This window comes from Megascapheus bottae, chromosome 10 (genome assembly GCF_031878675.1).
Source record: "Megascapheus bottae isolate mThoBot1 chromosome 10, mThoBot2.hap1, whole genome shotgun sequence".
NCBI classification, from domain to species: Eukaryota; Metazoa; Chordata; class Mammalia; order Rodentia; family Geomyidae; genus Megascapheus; species Megascapheus bottae.
Genome location: NC_143518.1, coordinates 24,191,235 through 24,205,110, shown reverse-complemented (window position 1 = coordinate 24,205,110; position 13,876 = coordinate 24,191,235). Strand labels below are relative to the sequence as shown.

Below are 13,876 nucleotides of genomic sequence, written 5' to 3'. Positions count from 1 at the left end.
TGAGGGAAACCATTGAGCCTATGTTACTTTGAGTCTGGCTTACTTCACTTATTATTATTATTATTTCTAAGTCTTTCCATTTCCTTACAAATGGGGTGATGTTCTTTCTGACAGCAGCATAGAATTCCATTGTGTATAAATACCACATCTTGTTGATCCACTCATCAACTGAGGGACATCTGGGTGGGTTCCATATCTTTTCTATGGTAAATAGTGCTGCGATGAACATCGTTGTGCTAGTGGATTTAGTATGTCCTTGTTTCTGGATAATTGGGTAAATGCCAAGTAGTGGAGTTTCTGGGTCATAGGGGAATTCTATATTTAGTCTTTTGAGGAACTGCCACACTGCTTTCCATAGTGGTTGAATGAGTTTGCACTCCCACCAACAGAGTAGTAGTGATCTCTCCTGGCTACATCCCCTCCAGCATCTGTTATTAGATTTCTTGATCATGGCCATTCTAATTGAGTGAGGTGGAATCTTAGCGTTGTTTTGATTTGCATTTCTTCTATGACCAGGGATTTCGAGCAGTTCTTCATGTGTCTATAGGCCATTTTTATTTCTTCTTCAGAGAAAATTCTCTTTAAGTCTTTGGCCTATCTTTTCATGGGATGGTTGTTTATTTGGAGGTTAGTTTTGGAGTGATTCAATTTTTTGAGAAGTTGATATATTTTAGATATGAGGCCTTTGTCTTTTGTATGGTTAGTGAAGATCTTCTCCCACTCTGTAGGCTTTCTAGTTAATTTGCTAGCTATGTCCTTTGCCATACAAAAGCTCTGCAGTTTGATGCAGTCCCACTTACCCAGCCTTTCTCTGATTTGTTGTTTCTTGGTCCTTCTTAAGAAAATTTCGACCTGTAATTCTATGCTGCTGTCAGAATGACATCGCCCCATTTGTAAGAAAATGGAAAGACTTAGAAAAAATCATATTAAGTGAAGTAAGCCAGACTCAAAGGAACATAGGCCCAATAGTCTCCCTCATTTGTCATAATCAGTAGAAACCTTGGGCCCTTCTAGCAGAGATTTACAATAGAACAAAATATAGAGACCTTAACTCAAATCGTATGACACTAAATGTAAGGACCTCCAGGATAAGGAAAAAGCCATATAATGAGTGACTGTTGTCCTTAATGTACTATGTTATCCCTCATCTCTTTTGTCATTCCTTGGTTATCTCATATTGTTATAATTTTTCACCTTGTTATCTGAAATGTTTTATATGTGCTTAATTGGTTAATTGAAATTGGATAGGGAAGGGGGGAATCAAGATAAGCTGGGAGGGGGGAGGGGAGGAGGAAAATGGGGACCATGTCATGAGAAAGGGTATATCAATGTTTGTGAAGTTATGCACCTTCTATCTGGTGAATATAATGTAACCCTTCTATTAATCACAATAAAATTATTTAATAAAAAAAGAAAGTTTCGACCTGTGCCAAGGAGACCTAGTGTAGCTCCTATTCCTTCTTGTAGAGTTTTCAGTTTATTGGCTTTTACCTCGAGGTCTTTGATCCATTTGGAGTTAATCCTAGTTCAGAGTGACAAAGAAGGATCCAATTTAAGTTTTCCGCATGTGCTTAACCAGTTCTACCAGCAATATTTGTTGAAGAGGTTGTCTTTCTTCCATTCTATTTTTTTTTGCTCCCTTATTGGTCTGTGGTTTAATATCTGGGTCCTCAGTTCTAGTCCATTGGTTTTCAGGCCTGTTCTTGTGCAAGTACCAAGCTGTTTTGGTCATTATAGCTCTGTAATAGAGTCTAAAGTTTGGTATTGAAATTCCTCCTGTGCTGTTCTTTCTGCCAGGAAATTTTTTGCTATACGGGGTCTTTTATTATTCCATATGAAATTTTGGATTGCCTCTTCTATTTCTTTAAAGAATGATATTGGGATATTAATGGGTATTGCGTTGAATTTGTAGATAGCCCTTGGCAAGATTGTCATTTTCATGATGTTGATTCTTCCAATCCAAGAGCATGGGAGGTTTTTCCATTTCCTCAGTTCTGCTTTAATTTCCTTTTTCAGGGTTTTAAAGTTGAAAGCTGAATGTTTATTGCAGAATTTTTCAGACAAGGGCTACCTCGTTTAGAATTGAAATAGACTTCTAGGGTTAAACACACTGTTTTAAGGATCATACATAATTCTCCTGAAGGGTTCAGAAGGTCACACTACTGGTCATTCCTTCTTCCTTGATACATGCTATTTTTACGATTCCTTGTCCTTAGAACCTTCTTTCTATTCATCTATAATTATTTTGTCTATAATGGGAGGAAAGATTTGGCCTTGCCTATGCATAAATTGAGAGAGCACTTAATGTTTTCTCATATACACATGGATATAAAATAGCTGTTGCTTAGGATTTTTCTGAATTTTGGTAGTGTTCTCAGAATTTTCCCTAAGAGATACAGTATTCTAAAAATATCAAAAAAGACATGTTCAACCATGTCTGGTCAGCAAAGGGTTATACATAATATCTGGGACCTCTATTGTAATAATTCTCACAAATATCATGAGCTTTGGGGAAGTTATGGCATTCTGAAGTTTTCTCTAGTTCATTTAAACAGCTGAGCCACTTTGTTCCCCAGAATGTCAGCCAGGATCAGAATTCATGAATTTAGGGAAAACTAATCATCCATGTGGGTACTGAAAATGAACTGCATAACCTTTTAAAGACTGACTTCTGGGGCTGGGAATATGGCCTAATGGTAGAATGCTTGACTAGCACGAATGAAGCTTTAGGTTTAATTCCTTGATACCATATACACAGAAAAAGTTGTAAGCGGTGCTGTGGCTCCAGTGATAGTGTGCTAGCCTTGAGGAAAGCCCAAGGAGAGTGCTCAGGCCCCAAATTCAAGTCCTATGATTGCCAAACAAAGTTTAAAAATACTTACTTTTCTCATATTAGTTTTTGTAATTCAAAACTTATTTAGAGAAGAAGGGAAACTGCAAGAAAAAAAAACACTAGATGTGAAAAGAGGGAAGAGCTATCAATACAAAAAGGATGATGAGGAAGAAAGCATTTGACAGGTTTCTGGGAAGAAACAGAAAACAGCCTTCTTAAATTATCTTCATGGAAGTAAATATTTATGCTCTTTCTAGAGAACAGAATGCATAATTGTGTGTGAACCTTGATAATGGTTTTTATTATTATACTTGTATATGTTGACATGAAATGGTAGCCATTTGGGGAAGTGGCACTATTTCATTTCACTAGGTTTGTTCAGCAATATATGCTGATTTCATGATTTGATTTTGTTATATTGTTATATTTGATTTTTGTTATATTAATTTTGTTCTTGGGGTGATATATTATCAGTGATGTATAAATGAAAGAGAAAGGTTAATGTAATTGTTCTTCTGGAGGGCCTGTAGCAACAGGAGACCATAATATAGAGAAGACTATTGTATGAATGAATCCAGCCCAGGAAACTAGTATTACACTGGGTCACAAAAGCAGGGTCAGCCTGGGAATTTAGCCAAGGGTGATTGAGCTCAAGAGGATTAATCTAGGCCTCTTGACATTCTTGTCTTGGGCTCCAGAGATGAGATTCAGTCTGACCCTGACAATTTTGAGGATTAAAGAAATATAGCCAAGTCAAGTGGTTGAATTATGGGAACAAGAAATGAAATTACTTTATTTTTATTTTTTTGGTGCTGATCCTAGGGCTTGAATTCAGGGCTGGATTCTGTCTCTGAGCTTCTTTGCTCAAGGCTAGTAGTCTACCATTTGAGCCATGTCTCTCCACTTCAAGGTTTTTAGTGGTCAACTAGTGATAGGGTCTCGTGATTTTCCCCCAGGCTGGCTTTGAGCTGTAATCTTCAGATCTCATCTTCCTGAGTAGATAGGATTATAGTCAGACCCACATGCCTGGGTGGGAGTGGATTTTTAATAAGACAATGATATAAAGATTTGGACTTTTTGCCTTTCCCTTTTCAAGAAAACAAACCAGCTTATTGCTGGTATAATTCTTCTTAATCAGGAGGCTGAGACCGAGAGAATGGGGGCTCAAAGTCAGCCTGGTCAGAAACTCTGCCCTCAAAATGACTAGCAAAACATCAGGCTGGGGGTGTGGCTCAAGTGGTAGAAAGTCAGTTATTGAAATAGGAGACCTTGAGTTTAAACCCCAGCACCACCAAGAACAAAACAAAGACAAATGCTAGCATTTTAATCCCATTTTTTGAGAACAACAATACTGAGTTCTCCTGAATCCGACAGCTATCTAGTTCTCATAGCTGGTATATGGAGAGGCCAGATAATAGACTTATTTCTCCAGCTCCTAACCCCAGGTACTTTCACCTAGAACATTGGCCCTTTACCTGGTAAGTTTTGTGGTTGTTGTTGTTGTTTTATTTTAAATACAAATGTGTAAACTATATCTTCAAATGTTTGTGTTTAATTTATCAGGGATTGTCTGATATGCTTTACTTTATTTTTAACTCCTTTGGATTATTTTTTTTGCATTTGAAAACACTATGATTCTTGTGGGTGTGACTCAGTTCTTGAGTCCCCCCCAGACAAGAAAGCACTGAGTTCAAACCCCGATACTTAAAAAACAAGAGATTTTTTTGACTTAAAAATAAAGAAAATATTATCAACTTTCCTACTACTAATACTTGAAGAACCAAGCCATTGAAAGTAAAAACTTCTGAGACATGGGATAACACGAACTTTTCAAAAGCAGAATAATTTAATAAAAAGGAAAGTCTAATCAATGTATGTGAATTAATGCACCTTCTATCTGGCAAATATCATGTAAACCTTTTATTAATTACAATAAAAAATATATAAAAAAAGGAAAGTCTAAGAGATTTTGCTTAATTGGTACTATTTAGGATATTCCCCTAGCATGGGTAGTACCAAAAAAGCATGGTGAAATGGTGGGTAATTCTGACAACAGAAACTAATCCTGAGCTTTAGTAAACCAAGTCATCATGTTACACACTCATATTGCTCTGTCTATAGACATATCTCTATGTGCATATCTAGAACCACACTGCCACATGGAAGGGAGGAAAGACATGTCTATGGGCTCATTCTGAGTGTGTTTGTGGCAGGTGGAAAGTATAAAGACTATGCCACTAGAAGTCATAAAGTGTCTCCTTAGAGGCTGAAATACCATTTGTGAAGTCTATCAAGAGACATAATTCAGGACTGTAGGAATGACGATTAATGATGTTTTCTAAACCTTCTATTATAGGTGGTGTCGTCCTCAATCCCACATACTATGGCATGCCTGGCCATACCAACATCATGATCCACGAAGTTGGACATGTCCTGGGACTCTACCACGTCTTCAAAGGAGTCAGTGAAAGAGAATCCTGTGATGACCCCTGCATGGAGACAGTACCATCCATGGAGACAGGGGATCTCTGTGCTGACACTGCCCCCACTCCCAAGAGTAAGCTGTGCCGGGACCCAGACCCAGCCAATGACACCTGTGGCCTTGCTCACTTCCCAGAAGCTCCATTCAACAACTACATGAGCTACACAGGTATGACAGTGGAGTTCATGATTTGATTTCCTGTGAAGATCACCTCTACTCTACTCAAGAGACTCTCAGAGTAGAGATGTAGGAGCTACAGAGATTATTGAGCAGTCATTAGTGTCAAGGAATTGAAGTATATTTATTATCAGATGTTCTCTTCCTCCTCATCCCCACTGAGCTCTGGAGGACTTGAAGATTTCTGAGATATTAGAGACCTGGTTGCTGGAATTCTCTTCTATACATAGGATTTAAAAAGTACATTTCTTTCTTGGATTATAAAAATAGGACAAAGCGAAAAGCTCTCCTGAGTTCTAGTCAACTTATGGAACTTAGTGATTCTTGCTTTTCTTTACTTTTGCTCTGAAGGGGAATCTAATAGTGATGTGTGAAAGAGGCTTTAGGGTCGTTAGTTCTTTGTGCTATTTTTTTCAATAGCTGACTAACATGAAGGTCTGGTTACTTTTAGCTCAGGATTCACTGTCTACTGTTAAAAAGATTCTCTTTTTCCACCACTCGCTATGCCTTGATTCTTGGCTTGCACTGCATATATCCTGCTGAAAACGATACTCTTTAAAATAAATGGTGTTCTGGGTGTCCCTTCACTGTTTTTTTTTTAAATACCTTCTTCATTGTAGACCCTGGGTTATCCTTTTTGTCTGTCACTTATATTTTCCTTGTTTCTAGAAAAATGTAATGCTAACCAGTCTCCTGAGGATAGACTGAAATTGGATCTTAAACTTAAGGTCTAATTTGACTTGATCCATTTAATCCAATGGTGAAAAAATTGCAAGTTTTACAGCTCCATGTCATTCTAGAAAAATCCCCCAAAGACAACACATGGTAATGACTTTTAGAGAAGAAAGAGTAGGGATCTGATCCTGCCTGTGACCTATTAACAGATTCTATCTATTCAAGCTTCATTGAGGTGAATAATTATGATGTAATAATTTTGTAGAGATCAGAAGACTGGAGCAGAGGAAAAAGCTTCTTAAGTGTCATCTTTAAGGTTTATAGAGGGATGATTTAAGAAAATAATTTTTAAATAAGACAAGGTAATATTTGACTATCATGTTTTCTTGTTGGGGCTTAGGGCATAATACATGTGGCACAGTGCTTGTTTGCCTAGCAAGTGTGAGTCCCAGGGTTCTGTTCCCCAGGACCCCATCGAAAAAGTAGGCAAACCAAAACAACAACAAATCCTCTTTCAACACTATGAAAAAAAATGTATGAAAAATAGGGAGACTTTCTGGCTCTAAAAGTAAGACTGCTTTCTTGACATTTGGCTTTCTCTCCCTTGAGAATCTCCACTGAATTTTCACTAGTCTTGGCCGACATCACAAGGCAATAAAGCAAAGCAGGTGTCTGCTACTTGAAGCATGCACAAGTGGAAAGGCCTTCTGCTGAAACAGTGCCATCTTGTGGTTTACCGAATAAGCAACCATTAACTCTGCAACCCTGTACTTTACTCTAGGGTGCCAGGTTCACTCCGGGTCAGCTCCACTATTAAATTAATGGCCTTGCTTTGGAGATAACCAAGCGCTTTGCTTCTGCCTTCTCTTTCTTACTTCTAGCTTAGATATCCCCTGAACCAGAATGTACTTATTCTGTCAAGTGCTTATTGAGACTAGTAAATACAAGGTATTGGTAACGAGGGCAGCATTTATCAACTACCTTGGTGGACTTGACAGGTGCAACCCCTCAACTTCTTGTGTTTTCTTATTGTTTCTCCACAGATGATGACTGTACTGACAGCTTCACCCCTAACCAAGTGGCCCGCATGCACTGCTATTTGGACCTTGTGTACCAGCAATGGAGTCAAAGCAGAAAGCCCACCCCCATTCCCATCTCACCCATGGTCATTGGGCAGACCAAGACGTCTCTCACAATTCACTGGCTGCCTCCTATTAGTGGAGTTATATATGACAGGTGAGACAGATCTTTCAGTGCCTTAGCTGATACATTCTCTTTGCAGAATTTTGGATGAGAGGAAGAATTAGAAACTTGGGGACCTCTATTGGCACCTGGAAATGGGTGCACCAGTGCTGAGGACTAGCTGCTCCAGCCAGCTCTGCTCTCAGTTCCTGAGCACAGTTTATGGGCCACTTATGTGAACCAGTAGTTAAGCACAAAGCTCACTTCTTAGCCAAGGATCTGGAGAGGATGGCCAGTGTAATAAAGATGACCTGTAAGAAGTGCCACCTGTCTCAGTCAGCTGCTCCTCTGTGGTATGAGGATGCAGCAGAGGCTCTCTACTTATATGGTGCAGTTCAGGGGGCAGAAACTAAGGCAAGTATCTCCAGGCAGGCCTGCGGGTCAGTCAGTAGATGGCTAGATGAGAGTGTATAAATTACCATGGTTGTACTCCATCTCTCTCTCCTGCCTCAGTGTGCCTTTTTGGTCATTATCTCATGGAATTGTCAAAAGCTGTTCCTTTTCCTGTCTGCCTCTCTCAACAGGCAATTATTAGGGTGGAAGTAGAACTACATTTTGTATCTTTGTCTCTTGACTTGCCACAATAGATGCTTGCTGCAGGCTTATCAAATAAAAGCATGATAACTAAAGCTAACTTTCATTCGTCCTTTGCATATCAGTATGAACAAAAGTCAGGTTTTAATTTGTTTGATAAAAACTAAAGGAATCTAGGGAAAAGAACGATATCTAACAGGGTTATTGGAGATAATGTTTTACTAAAAAGGACCAGAATCCCACCTATGACTTGTGCCCACTGGCCTTGATATGCAGAGAACACTCTGCTAGACGCTTCATTAATTTTTATCTTAGGCAGTTCATGCAGTAAGCACAACTTAAAGCCATAGAAGTGCGAAATCTGAGTCAGAGAAACAAGTAGAGCTGGGCCAAATGAAAGTAATTTTGGGAAATCCACTGGAAATTCAAAAAGTGATGTCTTTGAATTTAGCACTGTCTCATTGAGAAGGTACATAGCTCCTCTTTTTGTTCCACATTTCTCTTCTGGGTATCAAGGCTGTTATAAGGAGCTAGGTGTCTCTAAAGGATGCCATGAGGCCCTTAGGTTTGAATAACAACAACAGCAAAAATACTTCCAGGAGAGAATATAGAACGAGAAGGCTATTACAACTCCAATAAATCCTTCTCCGAAGCTGTATTCACAAACTCCTGTGATCTTCATGCTTGTTCTTGATTCCTTTGACCCATACTTAGTCATGCCACCACTTTAGTCCTCACAAGTCTACAAAACTGTTTGCATTGTCATCGGCACCAGGGCCTCTCACAAGCTTCCTTTTGGTGATTCAACACACATCTATGTGATGTGTATAAGAATTATCTTCCTGCAAGTGTGACTTCTGCAGCTCTGCTCGGACTGGCTGAACAGTAAGTCCTCTGTGCAAACTGGAGTTTTACATCCGTTTATGTAACACATGTAAACAATTTAATCTTTCGATTCTCTCTCTGGTACAAATGTTACGATAAAGCAGACATCAGAACTGGCTCCGTTGAGAGTCTGTTGGCAGAAAAGGCTGCATTTTGCTTCCTTCTCTCGGCGAGGTGGGCTAGCTTGGAGATCTCCATACACGTGTGTCAAGAGGACTCACGTCACATACTTGACGATTTGTGTCATGTCTGGAGTTGTGTTTACTCCACCCCAGTAGGTATTTGGAATCCTATGTCAGAGAGGAGCCGTAGCTACGCACTCGGCAGGAGCCCCGGAAGGGCCAAGTTCATCAGGGAAATGTGGTTTGGAGCCCTGTCGGCACTAGATGGTGTCTGCACTGGACGTGAGTGTGGACTGTGGTCACTGGATGGATCTTAACCACTCCTTTTATTTGCCAAAGACTGGAGCAGTATGGAGTTGATGAAGTTGCTCAAAGGAATGAATAAATCTGCATCTGTGGGAAATTTAATTAACTTCTCTTCGCCTGAATGCTCTCATTTGTAAGAATAGGTAGAGGTAGTATAAGGAGTAGAAATAATTTTTAAAAAACATGAGTAGCCTAAGGCTAGGCATATGAGATGTTTAATAAATAGGAGCTTATGTTTTAATTATTACTTCTACTGAACAGCACTGCTTTTATTAGCGTTTTATAGGGTAGTCATATGTGACTAATATATACTGTTGGCATACTACGGATGAAGCTCTCTAATTTGATGACTATTTTTGAGATGTATTTATTTTTTTGTTATCCCTGAGGCTTGAACTTGGGGCCTGAGCACTATCCTTGGGCTTTCTTCAAGGCCAGCTCTCTACCACTTGAACCTCAGCACCACTTCCACTTTTTTCAGTGTATACGGTACCAAGGAATTGAACCCAGAGAGTCGTGCATGCACCACTAGGCCAAACTCCCAACCCCTCAGATGTATTTTTGTTCACAATTAGACTCCTTCAAAAGACTTTTAGTATAAGACTCATAAAATACATGTCTCTTATGATTTGACTATTATTTCTGTTATTCTGGCACCCCAAAATATGGTGACTATGAAGCAATTCATACAGTATATTAATCATTCCATAGACATCTGTACAATAAGCACTTACAAAGAGGTTGTGGAAGCCAGTACCTGTACTAAGTGCTAAGAACTAAGTGTCAGGGTGATGCAGCTCCCAGGCAAAGGAGAGAATTTGAATGTAAACCTCTAACAACACAGAGCAGTGTCCAAAAGGAAGAGATAGCAGTAGGTGTGGTGGTTGCAGAGAAGAAGAGAAAGTTCTCAGATGAAGAATCTATAGGTAAGTATTTAATCAATTGAGCAGCTTAGAAAAGCCACTTGAAGGCCAGAGCATGTATCATGGAGCTGTTCACAAGCAAGGCAGGGTGATATATTCATTGTAATGAAAATACCAAATCCTTAGGGTATCTTCGTTAGGTTGGACTGGAGCTTACTTAAGTATGGAATTAGGATCTATCTCCAAAGGCAACAGACAGCCAAGAAATACTATGTTTCACATGGCTTTTGTGCATGCAATTAAAAGTGAGGAGTTATAATTATAAAGGATCCATATAGCTCATTTTTTTCTCCTTGGAAACCTTGAGATGTTCACATTGCTGTGCATTTTGTAGAGGTGAGATCTACACAAGCAGCAGCTCACTCAGTTGAGAAATGATGCTATTTCCTTTGGCTCTCTAGGGCCTCCTGTGTAGTATCATCCCCTTTCCTCAGAGTTTTCCTCATTTCCTTATCCCAGTTCTTCTGAGGGCTACTTCTCATCTTCATCCCTTCCTCTTTGCCAGGACCCCAGGCAGCATGTGCGGTGCCTGCACTGAAGATGGGACCTTCCGTCAGTATGTCTACAAGGCTACCTCACAGCGAGTGTGTGACTCTTCAGGTTACTGGACCCCTGAGGAAGCTGTTGGTAAAGTGCCATGAGTTGTTGTTTTTTTTAATTTCAACATTATTGGCCACTGAGATTGGGGATGAAGGCTAGCAGTGGAGTGCTAGTACAGGGAGGAACAGGCAATGAGTATGTGTTGCTGCAAATATACCTAGCCTTGGAAGGACTTCCTGAAGCTGCTGTGAGGCAGATGTCCCATACATGATTCACATCCACATTCAATGGCTGTGATGAAACAGAGGTCAGCATATAACACAGATGGATGAAGAAGTCAGCCAAAACTCAGGGGTGACTTCGGGACCCAGAAGAGTCCATATGCCTACTTGCCCCAGGATCAGTCTGGGCACATGGTAGGGTAAACTGATCTCCTACTTCTCTTCTATCAGGAGGCTAATAGCACTTTGCCGGGAACACTCATTCACTGGCTTGGGGAGTCTGGGTGAGGGTAGGGTGGACTAGGTGTTCCACACGGATTGTTCTCATCTATGATTTTTTTATGAGTCTGTTAATACTGGTACTACTTGTGCTTCGGATATGATCTAAGCTAGGGGTTAGGAGGGGAAGATGTTTATCGTTTTCCTGTCCCTCCCTCCCTCGACTTCTCAGTCACATACTCGCGTACTTATATCAGGAACCAAGGAGAACTTTAAGCATAGATCCTTTCCCAGTTACAATTCAGAAAGTGTTGTTGACATGACTTTTAGCACCTTGTGACGAATGTCTTGACTTCTTCCCTCACCGTCCTTTTCAGTGTTTCCTAATCTTCATTTGCTGCCTTTGCTTTTTTTCCCACCCTTACGTTTAAGTTCCAAAAACTTTCTTAGAAATAGGTGTTGGATTCAGTCTTTCTGAAGTAACTTGTAGACTTGGCTGACATAAGAATCAAAAGGAAGACAGTGGCCTAAGAGACCACAGCAATACCTGAGCAATACCATCTGGGGTTTCCAGTAACTTTATTGACAGAGTTAAAGGGAGACCATTCTATGACTGACTGTATATGACACATTGAAATGAAACTTTTCAGAGAAAAAAAAGACAAGTAGATATAACATTTATAGCACTTTGAGATTGGCACTTGAAAAAAAATCTATTTTCTGCTGAAGCAGTTTGTTCAGTGCTGGAACTTTGATGTCTGCTTGACTTCCTGATCCAAAACTTTTTTTAATGCTTACTTTTAAAACTTTGTATGAGAATTCAATGTTGTATGATAGTAGAGGTGAAAGGAATTAGAAATTCTGAGTTCTGATTCTTTTATCTTTAGGCAAACTGAGTCAACTTTGAAGTCCTCATGTTTCACAAGCGCTTCTAATAAAAACTTTCTAATGTTGCTGTCAGAAATGGGCCTTTAATTAGCTAATATTTGGGTGTAAGCATTGGAAAACTGCTAAAAATCAAACTAGTGTTCCTTATATATGCTTATATGCTATATATGCATATATATTTATATATAGACATGTCTATGTCTATATATACACACTTATATGAACATCAGGGCATGACAAGTTTACCACAATCACACAGTTGCTGACCCAGGACCAATCAAAATCTCACCCCGATGATTTCTAATTCACTACTGTCTTTTCAGTCCCCTTCATGTGATATTTTAAAAAAGCAAATAAAGGCTTATATGAATTATTTCCATAGAGCTGACCTTAATATGTTTGTGGTACTTGATTTTTCAGCATTGCACTTTTATTGTGCTAATACTCCATTATTTTTCTTATGCAATCATGATGCATGCTTCTATTTCTTGCCTACAGTTTCCTCCCTGTAATTAACTACCTGTGTCTAAATTCTATAATATATGGTTTTAATGTTTGGCTAATGAGAATTTTGGGAAGTATACCACAAAGACAAATAGAAACTCACACTGGGCTTCAGAAACATTAATTTATCATCAATGCTTAATAAACTAAATGTATGTATAATTGTTCTCTGCTCAGCAGTTCTTTAATAATCCTTTCTGTCTGTTCCATTCCCAACTTCCTGCTGGTAAAGATAACATAGTAATAAGAGTATTACATGTTTTAGTTCTGCACCTTTGTCCTTCTTCATATTTAAGACATAAACCACTAGGCTGACCGGCTTTCCTAAGAGTTCCAGATCCTTTCTTCATGTTTCTTCCTGGCTGCCAGCAGGAGGGACGCTCACTGATACTTTTCATGGTAATTGCTGATGTGTCTTTCTGCTGGTCTCCACCAGGGCCGCCTGATGTGGATCAGCCTTGTGAGCCAAGCTTACAGGCCTGGAGTCCCGAGCTACACCTGTACCACACCAACATGACTGTGCCCTGCCCCACGGGTGGCTGCAGTCTGGAGCTGCTCTTCCAATACCCCGTGCAAGCTGACACTCTCACCCTGTGGGTCACGTACCTCTCCATGAATTCCTCCATGGCACTCTTCGACACAGAGATCTTGTTGGAAAATCAGGAGTCTGTGCACCTGGGCCCCTTACACACTTTCTGTGACACTCCTCTCACCATCAAACTGCCCGTGGAAGGGAATGTCTTGGGAGTGAAAGTCTACACCTTAGATGAGCGGATGGAGATTGATGCTGCGCTCCTGACTTCACAGCCCCATAGTCCTTTGTGCTCTGGCTGCAAGCCTGTGAGGTACCAGGTGATCCGAGAACCGCCTTTTGCCAGTGGCCTGCCGGTGGTGATGACCCATCCTCACAGGACATTCACAGACATGTGAGTTGGGCAAAAGGGCCTTCCAAACTGCAGAGCTTCCTAATCCTTAGTGGGGTAGGTCAGCATTGTCCCTCTGTTTTGACTTTGTGTTGTTCTTTTATGTCTGTCATTGGAGGAATGTTTGAGAATTCAGGAAATTAGACTTGTATTCTCAAGTGGCATATCTAAGATGAATAAAAATATTTCCCATAAAGGAGACAAATAGCTCATTGCAGATGTCATCATTATCATGGCAGGAAACTTGCCACAAATAAGTTATCAGAAGCAAAGTCTTCAACCTGGTGACAATTTAGTTTTTGCTTCCTCCCTGTGGCTCTCTAATATTCTTCCATGGCTTCTGTAACAGAGTTATGGTCAGCTCTTTCACAGCCAAGCAGAAAGATCATGTGCATTGCAGAT

At 40.0% G+C, this 13,876-nt stretch overlaps 1 protein-coding gene across 1 annotated transcript in view; it reads left to right on the top strand.

Annotated features, from left to right (window-relative positions):
- Pappa2 (pappalysin 2) overlaps window positions 1-13,876 on the top strand; it is a 232,828-nt gene that overhangs the window by 91,666 nt on the left and 127,286 nt on the right. The window contains exons 4-7 of the mRNA XM_090339770.1: window positions 5,190-5,483; window positions 7,211-7,403; window positions 10,685-10,806; window positions 12,988-13,477. Of these exons, the coding sequence (XP_090195896.1) occupies window positions 5,190-5,483; window positions 7,211-7,403; window positions 10,685-10,806; window positions 12,988-13,477 (1,099 nt within the window). The remainder of the gene's footprint in view (window positions 1-5,189; window positions 5,484-7,210; window positions 7,404-10,684; window positions 10,807-12,987; window positions 13,478-13,876) is intronic.